The sequence below is a fragment of the Hyla sarda genome (genome assembly GCF_029499605.1).
Source record: "Hyla sarda isolate aHylSar1 chromosome 1 unlocalized genomic scaffold, aHylSar1.hap1 SUPER_1_unloc_19, whole genome shotgun sequence".
NCBI classification, from domain to species: Eukaryota; Metazoa; Chordata; class Amphibia; order Anura; family Hylidae; genus Hyla; species Hyla sarda.
The window spans coordinates 200,928-220,924 of NW_026607580.1; the positions used below are offsets into that span (position 1 = coordinate 200,928).

Below are 19,997 nucleotides of genomic sequence, written 5' to 3' on the forward strand. Positions count from 1 at the left end.
GGGGTTAGGAACGGCCGGTTGCTGCGGAGGAGTTGCAGGAGCCGGCGGAGGAGATGGTAGTTGCAGCTGTAGCTGTTGCTGTATCTGCAGCTGCTGTATCTGTGACTGAATACGCAGTGCCTCGGAGGTCAAGTATGCCAGCTGTTGATCTCGTTGGGCGATCTTTAGGGCTAGCTGGGCGACCAGTGTAGGATCTTCAGCGGGATCCGTGCCGGATCTACTGTCACGATGCCGGCTGGCAGGAGGTGGATCCTCTGTGTCAGAGAGGGATTGGCGAGGACCGCGCTAGTGGACCGGTTCTAAGCCACTACAGGTTTTCACCAGAGCCCGCCGCAAAGCGGGATGGTCTTGCTGCGGCGGTAGTGACCAGGTCGTATCCACTAGCAACGGCTCACCTCTCTGACTGCTGAAGATAGGCGAGGTACAAGGGAGTAGGCAGAAGCAAGGTCGGACGTAGCAGAAGGTCGAGGCAGGCAGCAAGGATCGTAGTCAGGGGCAACGGCAGGAGGTCAGGAACACGGGCTAGGAACAGACAAGGGAACGCTTTCACTAGGCACTAAGGCAACAAGATCCGGCAAGGGAGTGCAGGGGAAGTGAGGTAATATAGGGAAGTGCACAGGTGATCACACTAATTGGTAATTGGGAAGATTGGGCCAGGCACCAACATTGGTGCACTGGCCCTTTAAATTGCAGAGACCCGGCGCGCGCGCGCCCTAGGGAGCGGGGCCGCGCGCGCCGGGACAGGACCGACGGAGAGCGAGTCAGGTACGGGGACCGGGGTGCGCATCGCGAGCGGGCGCCACCCGCATCGCGAATCGCATCCCGGCTGGAGGCGGTACCGCAGCGCACCCGGTCAGTGGATCTGACCGGGGCGCTGCAGCAACGAGGATGAGGCGAGCGCTCCGGGGAGGAACGGGGACCCGGAGCGCTCGGCGTAACAAATACTACCACACACTGTGCCCTCTAATTTTAATACTACCAAACACTGCACTCTCTGAATATAATACTACCACACACTGTACTCTCTCAGGGATGTGGAATTCCTATCGCCCGACGCCCGGGACAAGCAGTTTGGGCGCCGGGCAGGTGAATTTGTCCGGCCCTTAGTCCGGCTTCAGGCAAGCAGGGCCGAACCTGACAAGTCGCCCGGACCTCTGCAGTCTGTATGGAGCGGGCACCCGACTCCTGCCCACTCCATACTCTGCAGCCTGTGTCCTCGGAAGCAGAGCAGGGGAGATGAGAAGCTGTGTACAGTATTTGTCTTCTCTCCCCTGCTCTGCAGACGTGCGGGGGGAGATGAGGGGGCGTGGCTTCTTGCTCTGCAGACGTGTGGGGGGAGATGAGGGGGCGTGGCTTCTTGCTCTGCAGACGTGGGGGGAAAGATGAGGGGGCGTGGCTTCTTGCTCCCTGTGCAGACCTGCGTCCTCTGCCTTCACTCCCCCCAGCTGTAGCTTCGGAGAGCTGAGGGGAGGAGGCACGTCTGCACAGGGAGATGCATGCGGAGCTCACAGGGGAGTATGGAGCGGGCTCCGGATTCCTGCCCGCTACATAATCTGCAGCCCCCGGGGCCGCCGCTAATATCCAGCAAGCTGACAGCGGCGTCTAAAGGGACATGTGAATACTCCCTGGTGGGCTAGTGGGGTGGATCGCCCCACCGCAGCGCGATCGCAGGGGGAGATCCACTATAAAGGTAGCCGGAGGACTTACCTCTGCTTCCTCCTGTCCCGGCTCTGTCATTGATAGATCCTGGCTGGACCAGACTCTATCAATGGATGACAGAGCACACAGATCAATGGAGTTCAATAGAATCTATTCATCTGTCTGAGGAATCTAATGATTCCTCATATAAGTGTAATAAAGTGTTAAAAAAAAAAATTTTTAATAAAAGTTTGAAAGACTGTTGGCTGTCCGGGCATGCTGGGAGTTGTAGTTTTGCCACATCTGGAGGGCCACAGTTTGAAGACCGCTGCATTAACCCCTTCCAAGTTCAAAGCACCCCCTTTTCCTATATAAAAATACGTAAACATAATAAAAATAAACATATTTGGTATCGCTTCGTGCGTAATTGTACGACCTATTAAAATATAACATTATTTGTGGTCATTGCTACATGACTGATATGCGTACAACCCTAGTACTAACCTAACAACCAACTGTAAACAATAACCTATCAACCTCAACTAAGCAGTCTGAAGTGTGCCATAACTGCGGCGTAAAGAATATGCCTGGAAAAGAGGGCAAAACCCGGATTTAAACAAACATTTGTTTATTGCAGATTACAACACAAGAGACTGGAATGCGCTAGCCATTTCTTTGCGAGGGTTAGGGATATACTGCATGTAGCATCCGCATTTCCAACATCCTAATTTCATGATTGCGTGGGCTGGGACCCCGTGCTTAGAATTGGCTGTAGCTGCGCCAATACGGAAAGAGTGACCGGATAATGAAGTCGGGACTCGTCCCAGCGACCTGACCGAAATGCGTAAATGTTTGATGAATTGAGAAGTAGTTAGCGGGTTGGACCTGAAACGGAGCAAAGGGTCGTCAGCTGATAGGTTAACACAGGCATTCAACAATTCACGGAGGACTGTGACAGGACACCATTTGTGCACGGTGGGGAAAACCGGACAATCACAGTTTGACCCGGAGACGAGGTCTTGGTCTGACTGAGGGACAGCTGGAAATGATCAGAGACATGTGACAGCTGACTGACCTTAGGAAAGGGCGCGTTAATGGTCCGAGCAGTACACTCACCCGGTCTGAGAAACCCATAATAGGCAAGGTACATGGCCGCTTTTAATGTGAGGCTATCACGAATACCCAATGGTGTGGAGTCTAACAAGTCGGACAACTGCCTGAACATGTTGCCTGTGATTGGTTGTCTGACTGGGCTGCGAGGGACTTCCTTCTCAAGGATGCCCTTCAGAGCGGACTTCACCAAGCGAGAAGAGAGTATAGAGTAACTACGGGTATTGGTCAAGGATAAATGGTGTTGGATACCGGCTAGATAACTCTTAATAGTATTTTGGGATAAATGCAGTGTGGTATGGAAAAACCCGACATATGCTAATAGGAAGGGAACTGAAATCTTGTCGCCCTCGGCGTGCTTGGATCTGAATATGGAAAATGAGTTCCACGCCGTACCATAAATTTTTCGCGTATTTGCGGACAAGGAATCACTGACCAAACGTTTGGCTATCCGAAGGTGCTGGTTCAGTTCATGACTAGTGAATGGAACGGGGGAACTTGCGCCCCTATGGAATCGGCTTCTGGCATCACCTGAAAGAAATGTGACAGGTTGTTCCTAGATAAGGCATCTGCTGCAATATTCTGGACTCCTTCAATGTGAGCACATGTGAAAGTAACTGTATGTAGTAGGGACAGCCAAACTAACCGTCTAGCCAAGCTCATTTATCTATAACATAGCTGACCGTCTAACACCAGGACAGAGAGAGAGTATCCGAAGACGTGTCGGATGAGAATTGTATATGTGACTGGACCTAGACAAGTATGTGCCCGGTGACAAGTGCGAAACGTTATACAAGTACCTTAACAACCTAGAACACCCTGAAGAGCATCTTTAGGAACGAGACTACACAGAGAAAGGAATGCACCGACAACGCAAGCAATCACAACCTGAAAACGTGTCAGGTTCATGAGGTGATTACTTGGACAACAATAAACAACTCTTTAAACCAGGACAGAGGGAAAGTATCCGAAGACGTGTCGGACTAGAATCGTATGCGTAACCGGGCCTAGATGAGTATGCGCCCGGTGACAAGTGCGAAACGCTATACGAGTACCATATCAACCTAGAACACCATGAAGTACATTTTTGGACATGACTACACAGAGAAAGGAGCGCATCGACAACGCAAGCAATCACAACCTGAAAGCGTGTCAGGTTCATGAGGTGATTACTTGGACAACAATAATCAACTCTTTAAACCAGGACAGAGGGAAAGTATCCGAAGACGTGTCGGACGAGAATCGTATGCGTAACCGGGTCTAGACGAGTATGCGCCCGGTGACAAGTGCGAAACGTTATACGAGTACCATATCAACCTAGAACACCATGAAGTACATTTTTGGGACATAACTACACAGAGAAAGGAGCGCATCGACAACGCAAGCAATCACAACCTGAAAGCGTGTCAGGTTCATGAGGTGATTACTTGGAGAACAATGTACGACACTTTAAACCAGAACAGAGGGAAAGTATCCGAAGACGTGTCGGACGAGAATCGTATGCGTAACCGGGTCTAGACGAGTATGCGCCCGGTGACAAGTGCAAAACGTTTATACGAGTACCATATCAACCTAGAACACCATGGAGTACATTTTTGGGACATGACTACACAGAGAAAGGTAGCGCATCGACAACGCAAGCAATCACAACCTGAAAGCGTGTCAGGTTCATGAGGTGATTACTTGGACAACAATAAATAACTCTTTAAACCAGGAGAGAGGGAAAGTATCCGAAGACGTGTCGGACGAGAATTGTATGCGTAACTGAGTCTAGATAAGTGTGTGCCCAGTGGTAAGTGCGAAAGTTTATACGAGTACCATGACAACCCAAAACATCGTGAATTCCGTTTTTTGAGAACGTGACTATATCGTAAAAGAGGTGCACCGACAACACAAGTAAACACAACCTGAAGACGTGTCAGGTTCATGAGGTGATTACTTGGATAATAAAACAAATCTTATCACCCATGTGTGGCGTTATTGCTGTTCTGAAGGCGTGTCAGTAACAACCGTGCAACGTACCCCCTGCAGGCGTGGCAGGCATGATGGGTATACATCACCTATGTGTGGCGTTATTGCTGTTCTGACGGCGTGTCAGTAACAACCGTGCAACGTACCCCTGCAGGCGTGGCAGGCATGATGGGTATACATCACCTATGTGTGGTGTTATTGCTGTTCTGAAGGCGTGTCAGTCATAACAATTATGCGACGTACCCTTTCTGTAACATGACAGGCTTAACAGGTAAATACCACCTATGCGTAATGTCAGTGTCGTTCAGAAGGCATGTCAGTACCAACGATAATGAAACATACCCCGTCTGCAACGGTTTACTGGGTAAGCCCCGCCTGTGCGTCGTGTAATTGTCGTTCTGAATATGTGTCAGCAGCGACAACTGCTATGTATCACCCTGCCTATATAAAGATGCGTGCAGAACGACTACGTGTGAAACTGTCGTGAACCACTATGCATGGCTGTACCACCAACTTGATGAACCTATACTCGGGCCAACCATATACGCGTATAGACCACCAGTGAACGCCTGAAGCTAACCACGACCTGATGGCAGAGAATATGCCGGCAAGTAGTAACTATTATGACCACATACCTGCGTACGGGGCCACACCCCATGTGCTGTATGAGCATGTGCGCTGCACAAAACTGCGGGCGTACGAACTTCACAAATAGCGCAAGTGCATGTACAGAACACATGCCACGAGTGCACACGCAGCCTGATTCCCGCGTGCACCCGAGTAATATAACCCTACAAACACGCGTGATACAAGTCCTGCGAGCGGGTGTGCAGCACAATCCTTATGAGTGCATATTCAGTAGTAATCCTACGAGCGTGGGCCATGTAATACTATAAACGTGCGTACAGTGTGACTCGTATGAGCGTGTACATAGTATGATTCCTATGAGTGTGTACAACATGACTCCTACAAGAGCGTGTGTAGTATGAACCCTGCAAGCGAGTACAAGTGTGTATACTACGTAAACCTACGAGCAAGTGTACAGTATGGATGCTACATTGGTATGCACCGCATGAACTTTATGAATTATGCGAGCAAGTGAACCGTATAAATGCTACCGGCGAATGTACTGCATAATCCTAACGCGTGTAAAGTAAGAATCCAACAAGTGTGTGTACAGGATATCCTACCAGTGTGTACTGTGTACGGCATGAATCTTATAAGTGTGTACGCAGCATAATGCTACAAGTATGTACAAGCGTGTGTATAGAGTAAATGCTACAAGCATGCACCCCACAAATATGCTCAAGCGTGAGTGCAGTATGAATGCTACAAGCAAGCGTACAGCATGAACCCTAAGGGTGAATGTACAATATAATCCTACAAGCGAGTGCACAGTATGAAACCTGTAGGCAAGTAAACGGCATAAACTCTACAAGTGTGTACTGTATGAATCATACCAGCGTGTGTGCAGTATAAACCTTACAAAGGGGGTGTACAGTATGACCCTAAAAGCGTGTGTACGGTATAAAACTACAAGCGCGTAGAGAACGAATGAACCCTATAAGCGTGTGTGGCGTATAAATGTTACCGGCATGAATCCTACCAACGTGCATGGGTACCAGGATGTGTACAGCATGAATCCTACGGCATGATTCCTATAAGTGAGAATCGTAGCTCCACAACAGCTGGAGGCACACCGCCCGGAAACACAGAAGTATAAATATAAAATAAATGAAAAGAAAACTGTGAGGAAGTTAGTTAAGAGACAAAGGTTGGAGGTGAGCGCAGCTGTTGGTGTAGCGTGCCTTAGACTGACCAGATTGGCAGCTGTGGGGGTGAAGCATAAGCCCACAGGGTGGGGCGGAGCGGTGAGTCCGATTGAGTGTAAAGGTGTGCGAGTCTCAGTATACCGGAGACACATATAGATCCTCCCCGCAGCACAGAACTACAAAATGCGATAATGATATATATGTGCAGGAGACTGTTCACATAGAGCGGTAATGTTATACATGTGCAGGAGACAGTTCACATAGAGCGGCAATGTTATACATGTGCAGGAGACTGTTTACATAGTGCGGAAATTATAAAATATGCAGGAGACTGTTCACACAGTGCGGTAATCATATACATGTGCAAGAGGCCTAACACATAGTGCGGTAATGATATACATGTGCAGGAGACTGATCATATAGTGCAGTAATGATATACATGTGCAGGAGACTGTTCACACAGTGCGGTAATGATATACATGTGCAGGAGACTGATCACATAGTGCGGTAATGATATACATGTGCAGGAGACTGATCATATAGTGCGGTAATGATATACATGTGCAGGAGACTGTTCACACAGTGCGGTAATGATATACATGTGCAGGAGACTGTTCACACAGTGCGGTAATGATATACATGCGCAGCAAGCCGTTCACATAGTGCGGTAATGATATGCACGTGCAGGAGGCTGTTCACAGCCGTAAGTAATCATATACAGCCGAATGCCGATATGTAATACATTAACCTGGGGCCGGGCTGACCAAGGGTTTCCCTGAGCTCCGGCTCACCTCCGGAGTCCGGGAACAGCCAGCGTTACCCCCGGTCAGCCACGGCCACTTACCACCACCATGCCGGCTGAAGCGACCTTCCAGTCAGCTGACTCGTGCAGTCAGCTGACCGGTGGGAACGTGACTCCACCTCCTGCCGACATCACGTGACAAACCCTCAAGCGAAGAACCCACAGCGTCATTGAAGGGGGAGAGCCGTGGGTTTTATGGTCATCCCGCTCCTCCCACAATTACAGGCCAGCTGCGCAGGCCTTACCATGTATCCCGTACAGTAAATGTAAAAAAAATACCAATTTGCAATTTTTATAATATCCCAGAAAAAAAAGTTAAAAAGCGATTAAAAAGTCGGATCAATACCAAAATGGTACCGATACAAAAAACAGATTATGGCGCAAAAAATGAGCCCTCATACAGCCTGGTATGTGGGGGAAAAAAATAAAGCTACAGGGGTTAAAAAATGGCAATTAAAATTTTTTTTAAAAGTCCAGAATTAGTAAAACATGACGTAAACGATACAAATCTGGTATCGCTGTAATCAGGCGGCTAAAGTATAAAACTAACATGTTACCTCAACCACAAGGTAAATGGCGCAGAAAAGAAAACCACCAAATCTGCTAAATTATCTTTTACTATTTCAATATCACTTCCCTAAATATATATATATTGGTTCAGAGAATATGTTATTGAAAAATGAAAAGGTGTCATTACAGTAGGTAGGTATCATTATAGTAGGTAGTTATCATTATAGTAGGTAGATATCATTATAGTAGGTAGTTATCATTATAGTAGGTAGATATCATTATAGTAGGTAGGTATCATTATAATAGCTAGATATCATTATAGTAGGTAGATATCATTATAGTAGGTAGGTATCATTATAGAAGGTAGGTATCATTATAGTAGGTAGTTATCATTATAGTAGGTAGTTATTATAGTAGGTAGTTATCATTATAGTAGGTAGTTATCATTATAGTAGGTAGATATCATTACAGTAGGTAGGTATCATTATAGTAGGTAGTTATCATTATAGTAGGTAGATATCATTATAGTAGGTAGTTATCATTATAGTAGGTAGATATCATTATAGTAGGTAGGTATCATTATAATAGCTAGATATCATTATAGTAGGTAGATATCATTATAGTAGGTAGGTATCATTATAGAAGGTAGTTATCATTATAGTAGGTAGTTATTATAGTAGGTAGTTATCATTATAGTAGGTAGTTATCATTATAGTAGGTAGATATCATTATAGTAGGTAGGTATCATTATAGTAGGTAGTTATCATTATAGTAGGTGGGTATCATTATAGTAGGTAGTTATCATTATAGTAGGTAGGTATCATTATAGTAGGTAGTTATCATTATAGTAGGTAGATATCATTATAGTAGGTAGGTATCATTATAGTAGCTAGATATCATTATAGTAGGTAGATATCATTATAGTAGGTAGGTATCATTATATAAGGTAGGTATCATTATAGTAGGTAGTTATCATTATAGTAGGTAGTTATCATTATAGTAGGTAGTTATCATTATAGTAGGTAGATATCATTATAGTAGGTAGGTATCATTATATTAGCTAGATATCATTATAGTAGGTAGATATCATTATAGTAGGTAGGTATCATTATAGAAGGTAGGTATCATTATAGTAGGGAGTTATCATTATAGTAGGTAGTTATCATTATAGTAGGTAGGTATCATTATAGTAGGTAGTTATCATTATAGTAGGTAGGTATCATTATAGTAGGTAGATATCATTATGGTAGGTAGGTATCATTATAGTAGGTAGGTATCATTATGGTAGGTAGGTATCATTATAGTAGGTAGATATCATTATGGTAGGTAGGTATCATTATAGTAGGTAGGTATCATTATAGTAGGTAGATATCATTATAGTAGGTAGATATCATTATGGTAGGTAGGTATCATTATAGTAGGTAGGTATCATTATAGTAGGTAGATATCATTATAGTAGGTAGTTAAGGCTATTATAGGGCGAGGATGAAAAAATTAGAGCGTAAAAGCGAAAATTGGCCGGACAAGAGGATCGTCAGCAGGGACAAGTAGATTTTGCTCCATTTTAGTCCCGTGGACAAGTAGTTTTTTATAAAATTTCCACACCCCTGCTCTCTGAATATAATACTACCACACACCGTACCCTCTGAATATAATACTACCACACACCGTACCCTCTGAATATAATACTACCACACACCGTACCCTCTGAATATAATACTACCACACACCGTACCCTCTGAATATAATACTACCACACACCGTACCCTCTGAATATAATACTACCAAACACTGCACTCTGAATATAATACTACCACACACTGTACCCTCTGAATATAATACTACCACACACTGTGCCCTCTGAATATAATACTACCACACAGTGTACCCCCTGAATATACTACCAAACACTGCACTCTCTGAATATAATACTACCACACACTGCACTCTCTGAATATAATACTACCTCACACTGTACCCCTGAATATAATACTACCAAACACTGCACTCTCTGAATATAATACTACCACACACTGTATCCTCTGAATATAATACTACCAAACAGTGCACTCTCTGAATATAATACTACCACACACTGTACCCCCTGAATATAATACTACCACAAACTGTACCCCCTGAATATAATACTACCAAACACTGCACTCTCTGAATATAATACTACCACACACTGCACTCTGAATATAATACAGCCACACACTGCACTCTGAATATAATACTACCACACACTGCACTCTGCATATAATACTACCAAACACTGCACTCTCTGAATATAATACTACCACACACTGTACCCCCTGAATATAATACTACCAAACACTGCACTCTCTGAATATAATACTACCACACACTGTATCCTCTGAATATAATACTACCAAACACTGCACTCTCTGAATATAATACTACCACACACTGTACCCCCTGAATATAATACTACCACAAACTGTACTCCCTGAATATAATACTACCAAACACTGCACTCTCTGAATATAATACTACCACACACTGCACTCTGAATATAATACAGCCACACACTGTACCCCTGAATATAATACTACCACACACTGCACTCTGAATATAATACTACCACACACTGCACTCTGCATATAATACTACCAAACACTGCACTCTCTGAATATAATACTACCACACACTGTACCCCCTGAATATAATACTACCAAACACTGCACTCTCTGAATATAATACTACCACACACTGTATCCTCTGAATATAATACTACCAAACACTGCACTCTCTGAATATAATACTACCACACACTGTACCCCCTGAATATAATACTACCACAAACTGTACTCCCTGAATATAATACTACCAAACACTGCACTCTCTGAATATAATACTACCACACACTGCACTCTGAATATAATACAGCCACACACTGTACCCCTGAATATAATACTACCACACACTGCACTCTGAATATAATACTACCACACACTGCACTCTGCATATAATACTACCAAACACTGCACTCTCTGAATATAATACTACCACACACTGTACCCCCTGAATATAATACTACCAAACACTGCACTCTCTGAATATAATACTACCACACACTGTATCCTCTGAATATAATACTACCAAACACTGCACTCTCTGAATATAATACTACCACACACTGTACCCCCTGAATATAATACTACCACAAACTGTACCCCCTGAATATAATACTACCAAACACTGCACTCTCTGAATATAATACTACCACACACTGCACTCTGAATATAATACAGCCACACACTGTACCCCTGAATATAATACTACCACACACTGTATCCCCTGAATATAACACTACCAAACACTGCACTCTCTGAATATACTACCACACACTGCACACTGAATATAATACTACCACACACTGTACCCCCTGAATATAATACTACCACACACCGTACCCTCTGAATATTATACTACCACACACTGTACCCCCTGAATATAATACTACCACACACTGTACCCCTGAATATAATACTACCACACACTGCACTCTGAATATAATACTACCACACACTGTACCCCTGAATGTAATACTACCACATACTGCACTCTGAATATAATACTACCAAACACTGCACTCTCTGAATATAATACTACCACACACTGTACCCCTGAATATAATACTACCACACACTGCACTCTGAATATAATACTACCAAACACTACCTTCCCCTTCTTATCCTCACCTCACACTTACCCTTAGTTAGGTGACTGTATCAAGTTTTTTATTTTTTGGATGATGATCACTATTACCTGTAAGTGTAAATTATAATTGTTCTGCTTTAGTATTATCTGGACTGGTCTAGTAGACGTATCTTGAGTACTTGTCTGTGGCTTAGACCCCGATCGGGGGTAAGGTACATGAGCACAGGAACAAGTCTTGATTATTATCAAATTGCTTTTCTTCTTTTTGTCATTTTTGATTGATGGTTTGGGACCTGGTTTTTGGATCCCTTTTTAGTTTTATACATATTAAAGGTTAAATACAAAGGAATGGGATGGAGTAATAAGTGGATAAAAATGTGACTTTATTAATAATTCATTACATATTAAAAACAAGAAAAGACATCATACAGAGGGAGAAAACAACTTGTGGTGGAAAAGAGGGCGTCACTCCAGAAAGTCCACAATGTAAACTATAGTATTAAATACATTTCATACGTTGTACTACTGCTCATTCTATTGCATAATCCCATAGAGGATATACCTCAACAACTATAAAGTGCCTAGAGACAGTATACATACCAATAAATAGAATCAAAGTGCAAATACAAGAGGGACCGCTGGAGAGACACCACCCCAACGTACGTTTCGGGTTGTCCTTCGTCCTGGGGGTGGCGCCCTGTTAGCAGGAGCTGCTTTTTATATGGTCCCCGTCCAATAACATACATCCACGTCATAAATTGGCAGGTAAGACATACCTTTCTATCGGCGCATGACGCCGGGACCCGCAGGCTCCGCTACTTCCGGTCGCCGTTTCCCCGGCACGGCCATGATAGCGGTCACATGACCGCATCACATGACCGGCCGGATAGGATACAGCGCCGGAAGAGCGAAGTATGGGCACCCGGCGCATGCGCACATTCGGTATGATGTCGGCGCTGCTTCAGTGGAGCATCAAGGCAACCACCCACCCACAGGCGGTGATTGGCCGGAGGCGCCACTGGCGCAGCGCCGATAATACAATTTACAGCAATGCAATTGCAAAATAATACATTTATTACAGGGGTGTCTTACATATGTATATATGAACTGAAATTATTACATAAAAAAGAAAAATTAAGCAGTGCGGATCATGATACCAATCAGAGGAAAAGAAAAAATTTATATTAAAAACATTAACAATCAGGTGAGTAAATAATATATGTGACACTCATAATATTTACATTTCATAATCAATTAAATATGTGGTATATATATCATATATACTTAACTATATATGTATGTAGGCTGTTATATGTGATACCTAGTGCAGTCATGATGGACAGATATACTATTCCAGATAAATTGTGTAAATACTGTGAATAAATATTATAAGTAAAGTATGTGTTGAAAATTAATGAATAAGCTGTGTACATATATGTGATAGCGTGAATATTTAATTAAAAATATAATAAAAAATATATATAAATAAATAAATAGAATATAAAAAATATATAAATATTATAGAAATGTTTGTGATCAAAATGTAATTATTAATCATATAACAAATTCATATAAATTAATAATAATACTAAAGGTGTATAAATCGTACCAAACTAGTGCAAACAACTAAAATAAAATAGTCTGTGAATGATAAATAATATAAGTGATAAAAAGTGTATGTGTATAAATTTATAATTGCACATGATTCCGTCCCGCAAACAATACTTTGAAATTAATCGAGAGAATCTCTATATAAGTCTCATACATATGTCCGAGTATGTGATCGTGTCCAGATGTTACAATCCGTCATGTGATTCTTCAGGCGTGGAGATGAGGAGGGGAACAAAGAAAGACCAATAAATGTAAAATAATCTAGAACAAGAAAAGAAGAAATAAAATAAATTAGTATACAAATACTAAGTGATTAAAATATCATCTAAAAAGCAAACGCGGCTGAAAGGAAACGTCCGGTGATCAGAGAAATGGGGCGAATGGTTGTATTTCATTAAGTCCAAGGGGTTGTAGGGTATGAAGACGCCAAATCCATTTGCTTTCACACTGTGCTAGAATTTTTGGAATATCACCACCTCTGATGCCTAAGTTCACTTGATCAATTCCTTTTACCTTCAGTAGGTTTGGGTCACACTCATGTTCCGACAAGAAATGCCTTGCAATGGGTTTTAGTTCTTCTACATGTACCCGCGTAGCCGCCTGTCTAATGTCTCGCATGTGTTCCCGCACCCTGACCTTTAATGGTCTAGTAGTTAGTCCGATGTAGATTTTAGGACATGGGCAATAAGCATAATATACCACTGCTTTAGACTCACAAGTAATGTGATGTCGAATTTTGAAAGTTTTCTGTCCACCAGAATCACTGAAGTCGGTGCTTCTCACAATGTTGGGACATGCGACACATTTACCACACGGAAAACAACCATTTTTTATGGTACTCAAATTAAATAGATTAGGAGTAGATGAAACATACTCACTTTTCACGAGGATATCAAATTGCGGGCACGTCTTGCTGTCATCTGTAGTCTATCTGGAACGTAGTGATGAAGGACAGAGTCCGTTTTCAGAATGGGTAGATGTTTTTCAATTGCCCGTCTCATCTCTTCCCAGTGTGCATTGTAATCTGATATATAACGTATAGTATCATCTGAAATACGTGGAGGTTTCTTTTGGAGTAATTGTCGTGGCGTCTCTCTAGCACGTCGATAAGCTTTTTTCAAACATCGTTGGCTATACCCTCTCTCTTTAAACCTTGCTTGTTCTTCAAACATTGTGTCGGTGGAGCAAATTCTTCTGATTCGTAGATATTGTCCAACAGGGACTGCATCTTTCATATGTTTTGGATGTGCGGAAGTAGCATGCAGGTAAGTATTAGTGGCGGTTGGTTTTCGATATACATTTGTTTGGATGAATACCTCCTGATCTCGTGTTAAGGTGACATCTAAAAATGGAATTGAGGACCTGTCAAATGAGTATGTAACCTTAATATTCATATTATTGTTGTTGAGACCACAGATGAAGGCTTCTAATTCAACGGCCGTTCCCTGCCAGATCATGAGGACGTCATCGATGTACCGAGCCCAAAACAGGACTCTGTCCATCGAGACGTCCCCACGATCTGACAGGAATAGATCCCTCTCCCACAGCCCCAGGAACAGATTAGCATACGAGGGCGCACAAGGCACCCCCATAGCTGTGCCCTGGAGCTGCAGGTAGAGGGATCCATTAAATGTAAAGAAGTTATGCGTTAAGACAAATTGTAATGTTTCACACAAAAACTTGGCAAGTCTACTCCCAATATCACTTGATCTCAGAAAGAATTCAGTTGCTCGCAGGCCATCCTCATGTCTAATGCATGTATATAGTGATTCAATATCTATTGCCACCAAAAGTGCGTCTTCAGCCAGATGGAGTCCCTCAATACGGCTCAATAGATCATTGGTATCCCTCACAAATGAGGGTAAGCACTCAACCAATGGTTTCAATTTATCATCAATATATCGTGAAATATTTTCAGTCAGATTACCCATACCTGAGATGATTGGTCGCCCAGGTGGTCTGGTGGGGTGTTTATGCACTTTCGGTAACAGATATAGCGTTGGTATCTTGGGGTGTAATACACTCAGGGCACGATGAAGTTCTGAAGAAATAGTGGAATCTGCTTCTGCCCGCTCAAGAATTATTTCAAGACTGTTTTTAAATGAAATCAAAGGATTAAAGGATAATTTTTTATAACAGGTATTATCACGTAATTGTCTGCGTGCTTCTGCTTCATACATCTCTCTAGGCCATACAATGATATTCCCACCCTTATCGGCTCGTTTAATTATCACATCATTAAGTTTTCTCAATCTTTCCAAACTCTGTCTTTCCTCTCTGGTCAAATTATCATTGTATGTATTCCTTTTGATCTTCTTGAATTCTTCATCAACTATATTAACAAAAGTATCAATTATTGGGCAGACAGAGAGGGAAGGAAAATTTTTAGATCTAGGTTTAATGCATGTGAGTACCTGATTTTCACGTGATGTTTCTTGTTCCGTTAATAAATCTTCTAAATCACGTATGGCCTGTCTCTCAGCAGGTGTAGTGAATGTTGTTATATTCTCTTTCTTATGATACCATTTCTTGAAAATTAGTGAGCGGGCAAAGATATGGAGATCTTTCAAAGCTGTAAAATGATCAAATGGAGCAGTTGGTGAAAAGGTCAAACCTTTAGACAAAACTGATACATCAGACTCAGACAGTTCATGCTGTGATAAGTTAATTACCTTAGCGTTGTCATCACGGGAGGTTGAGGATTCACGAGATCCATATTTACGTTTGCCATTATCCCGCTGGAAATCTTTCTTCCTTTTTTGACGGTTATTGAAGAAAATTGGGCGATAGGTAGGTCCACTGTATTCCCTACTGGACGATATTGAGGATACGGACATAGCTCTCCTCCTTTGTTGGGGGAGATCGTTGTTTGCCTTCCTCTGCCATCTGTATATCGTCTTCTGTTGAAAGTCGTGGATGTCACGTGACAATTTTTTGCTCTTTCTCTCTGAGATGTCTTTTTCCCAGACACTATGTTGTTTCTCCATCTTTGTTTTAAATGTTTCTGTTTCCTCCGGGGAGGCCGTGCCATCTAAGCGTGTTTGTACATTGGATATCTCCATTTCCACTTCTTCCAATGTTCGCTTATGTAGACCAACCAACAATTCCATAAATTGTAGTGATGCATGTGTGCATACTTCAGCCCACCTTGTTGTGAATGTGTCAACATTTATGGGGAGTGACGGAAAGACTTGAATCCTGAGGCCTCTTGGAATTAAATTTCTTGATATATAGCTCTCTAAGGACTTGTTCCACCAAACACGTAATTTTCTATGCAGTAAAGTGCTCATCATGTGCTGCAAAGAAGCCACATTTCTCTGATCACCATCACCACCAGCAGTTGCTTCTCCCATATAAAAAGCAGCTCCTGCTGAGAGGACGCCACCCCCAGGACGAAGGACAACCCGAAACGTACGTTGGGGTGGCGTCTCTCCAGCGGTCCCTCTTGTATTTGCACTTTGATTCTATTTATTGGTATGTATACTGTCTCTAGGCACTTTATAGTTGTTGAGGTATATCCTCTATGGGATTGTGCAATAGAATGAGCAGTAGTACAACGTATGAAATGTATTTAATACTATAGTTTACATTGTGGACTTTCTGGAGTGACGCCCTCTTTTCCACCACAAGTTGTTTTCTCCCTCTGTATGATGTCTTTTCTTGTTTTTAATATGTAATGAATTATTAATAAAGTCACATTTTTATCCACTTATTACTCCATCCCATTCCTTTGTATTTGTTCTTAGTATAAGGAGTGTATAGTAGGGCCATATGTAACAACACTATATATATAGGTATCATAGATCCCTAATTATAATAATATATAATATATTGTGCCATAATTTTGGTTATATTAAAGGTTAAGTCTTAGTGTTTTTTTGGTGATTTAATTGCTGAAGGAATAGGCTTCAGGCTTAGCTTGTCTTGTATCTGTAATAACTGGAGTACTTTGTCTCATATCTCGGGGGTAAGAGAGCGATTAAGTGGCAGCCACCCCATTATATATGGAGGGGGCAGGATCAAAGCTCATTGGTTTAGCAAACCTGTCAGTCCAGACCCAAAGGTCCTTGAACCTGTCCTGTCCTGTAGATCAATATACTATTATAGAAAATATATAAATATTTACATAAAACACAGTATTAAGAGGCGACTAGGGGTTATCCCTCCAGGAGAGCCCTGATAGTATGGAGGACTCTGGCTGTGGGGACTGTAGACAGAGGGACAGGACCAAGTCCTGTACCGGGACACCACAAACCCGGTCCCCAAACGCAGAGGGACAGAATGCCTGAAAGTCCATAACACAGTCCTGGGCATAATTTTTATGTCCTGAGTCAGGCTGTAGAATAACACAATAATAAAGAGTCCTTGCTCATTGTAGAATGTCCTTGCAAGCTCCAAATCTTTTTTTTTTTTATATCAACAGAATTATATTACATTAATTCACAACAGGATTATAAGTACTAATGAACTCATAAATAGGATCGTAGTATCCATGAATTCAGGAACAGGATTATATTACATTAATTCACAACAGGATTATGAGTTCTAATGAACTCATGAATAGGATCGTAGTATCCATGAATTCAGGAACAGGATTATATTACATTAATTCACAACAGGATTATGAGTTCTAATGAACTCATGAATAGGATCGTAGTATCCATGAATTCAGGGACAGAATTATATTACATTAATTCACAACAGGATTATGAGTTCTAATGAACTCATGAATAGGATCGTAGTATCCATGAATTCAGGAACAGAATTATATTACATTAATTCACAACAGGATTATGAGTACTAATGAACTCACGAATAGGATCGTAGTATCCATGAATTCAGGGACAGGATTATAGAGGATTATGAATACACAAACAGGATGGTGGTTAATTATGAATTCACAAACAGGATTATAGAGGACTATGAATTCACAAACAGGATTACTTTAGACTGATCTTAGAGATCCTTTTACTATCACCTTATTTTGCATGAAATTTAGTACTGACTAACACTTGACCAATACTTTATTATTTGTTTATTTCTTTTGACTGACAATGAAGCTATTACTAGAAATAGGTATAAAACATTTCTAGGGCTTAAATGTGAATTCAGTCGCAGTGACCATAAAAGAAAAAAAAATGTATAAAGAAAAAAAATTTTTTGTTTAAATAACATTTTCCAATAAAAATTATTTACCATATTTATCGGCGTATAACATGCATTTTTTTAGGCTAAATTTTTTAGCCTAAAGTCTATCTGCATGTTATACGCCGATAAGCCGCTGCACTTCAATGATTTAAAGCGGGCGCTTTAAATCAATGAACTGCAGTGGCTTTTGCAGGTATAGAGACCGGCACCGCTGCCCGATTCTCTCCCCCTGCCTGTCCCGGGGTCCAGAGACTGCTGGCGCCGCTGCCCCATTGCCTCCCCCATCCCCGGTTTTTCTGACCCTGCAGAGGCCCCCAGGAAAGGCAGGGGAAGAGAGGCCGTCACTGCCCGCTTCTCTCCCCCTGCCTTTCCTGGGGTCTAGGGCCCTGCTGCTGCCGCTTCTCTCCCCCTGCCCTTCCTGGGGTCTAGAGCCCTGCCCCCGCTTCTCTCCCCCTGCCTTTCCTGGGGTCTAGAGCCCTGCTGCCGCTTCTCTCCCCCTGCCTTTCCTGGGGTCTAGAGCCCTGCCACCGCTTCTCTCCCCTGCCTTTCCTGGGGTCTAGAGCCCTGCTGCTGCCGCTTCTCTCCCCCTGCCTTTCCTGGGGTCTAGAGCCCTGCCACCGCTTCTCTCCCCTGCCTTTCCTGGGGTCTAGAGCCCTGCTGCTGCCGCTTCTCTCCCCCTGCCTTTCCTGGGGTCTAGAGCCCTGCTGCCGCTTCTCTCCCCCTGCCTTTCCTGGGGTCTAGAGCCCTGCCACCGCTTCTCTCCCCTGCCTTTCCTGGGGTCTAGAGCCCTGCCATCGCTTCTCTCCCCTGCCTTTCCTGGGATCTAGAGCCCTGCTGCTGCTTCTCTCCCCCTGCCTTTCCTGGGGTCTAGAGCCCTGCTGCCGCTTCTCTCCCCCTGCCTTTCCTGGGGTCTAGAGCCCTGCCACCGCTTCTCTCCCCTGCCTTTCCTGGGGTCTAGAGCCCTGCTGCTGCCGCTTCTCTCCCCCTGCCTTTCCTGGGGTCTAGAGCCCTGCTGCCGCCGCTTCTCTCCCCCTGCCTTTCCTGGGGTCTAGAGCCCTGCTGCCGCTTCTCTCCCCTTGGCTATCGGCACCGCTGCCCCATTGCCCCCCCCCCATCCCCAGTTTTATAATTACCTGTTGCCGGGGTCGGGTCTGCGCTGCTTCTGGCTCCGGTGTCGCGTCTCCTGCATTGTTGCTATGCGCTGAGCTGCGCAATGACGAGTGATGTCGCATTGAAGACATCACTCGTCACTGCGCCTCACAGCGCATAGCAACGACGCAGGAGAAATGCTAGCACAGGCTACGCTGAAGATTTTGTTCAGTGATGAGGAAACTTTTATGTGAATGGTGAAGTTACCAAACAAACCCAGCGCTATTGGTCTGACACCCACATTGGATAGATCCCTCCAAGACTGTTGGGACACAAACATTGATGGTCTGGTGTGGTATATGGGGTACAAAGATAGTGGGGCCGTTCTTCATCAATGGAAACCTCAAGGCCACTGGATATGTGAAATTGCTCCATGATGATGTTTCCCTCTTTATGCACTGAAGCTGGAATGTTCCCTGAGTTTTTCCAGCAAGATGGCGACCACCACATTATGGGTGCCAGGTCCGAGCATTCCTAGATGAACAGTTTCCTGGAAAGTGGATTGGTCGTTGTGGGCCAGTTGAATGGCCCCCAAGGTCTCCCGATCTGACCCCCTTAGACTTTTATCTTTGGGGTCATCTGAAGGCAATTGTCTATGCTGT

General features: G+C 43.4%; 2 protein-coding genes and 1 pseudogene across 2 annotated transcripts in view; 1 reads left to right on the forward strand and 2 right to left on the reverse strand.

Annotated features, from left to right (window-relative positions):
• The window catches only part of LOC130298050 (zinc finger protein ZFP2-like), a 308,006-nt pseudogene that overhangs the window by 125,737 nt on the left and 162,272 nt on the right, over positions 1–19,997 (reverse strand).
• The window catches only part of LOC130298049 (uncharacterized), a 40,891-nt gene that overhangs the window by 12,570 nt on the left and 8,324 nt on the right, over positions 1–19,997 (forward strand). The gene's annotated exons all lie outside the window — the stretch shown is intronic.
• Positions 13,091–16,401, reverse strand: LOC130298045 (uncharacterized). The gene is made up of 3 exons (XM_056550929.1): positions 15,032–16,401; positions 13,977–14,440; positions 13,091–13,359 (listed from the first exon to the last, which is right to left on the reverse strand). Exons 1-2 carry the CDS (start codon positions 16,389–16,391, stop codon positions 13,980–13,982), a joined length of 1,821 nt encoding a protein of 606 aa, XP_056406904.1. The 5' UTR covers positions 16,392–16,401; the 3' UTR covers positions 13,091–13,359; positions 13,977–13,979.

What these genes read in the sequence shown, in the direction of transcription:
- LOC130298045 (XM_056550929.1), bottom strand. Translation starts at nt 16,391, where the DNA reads ATGATGAGCACTTTACTGCATAGAAAATTACGTGTTTGGTGGAACAAG. An exon ending in TGGGCGACCAATCATCTCAG is followed by an intron (nt 14,441 to 15,031) that starts GTATGGGTAATC and finishes TTCCATTTTTAG; the next exon opens with ATGTCACCTTAACACGAGAT.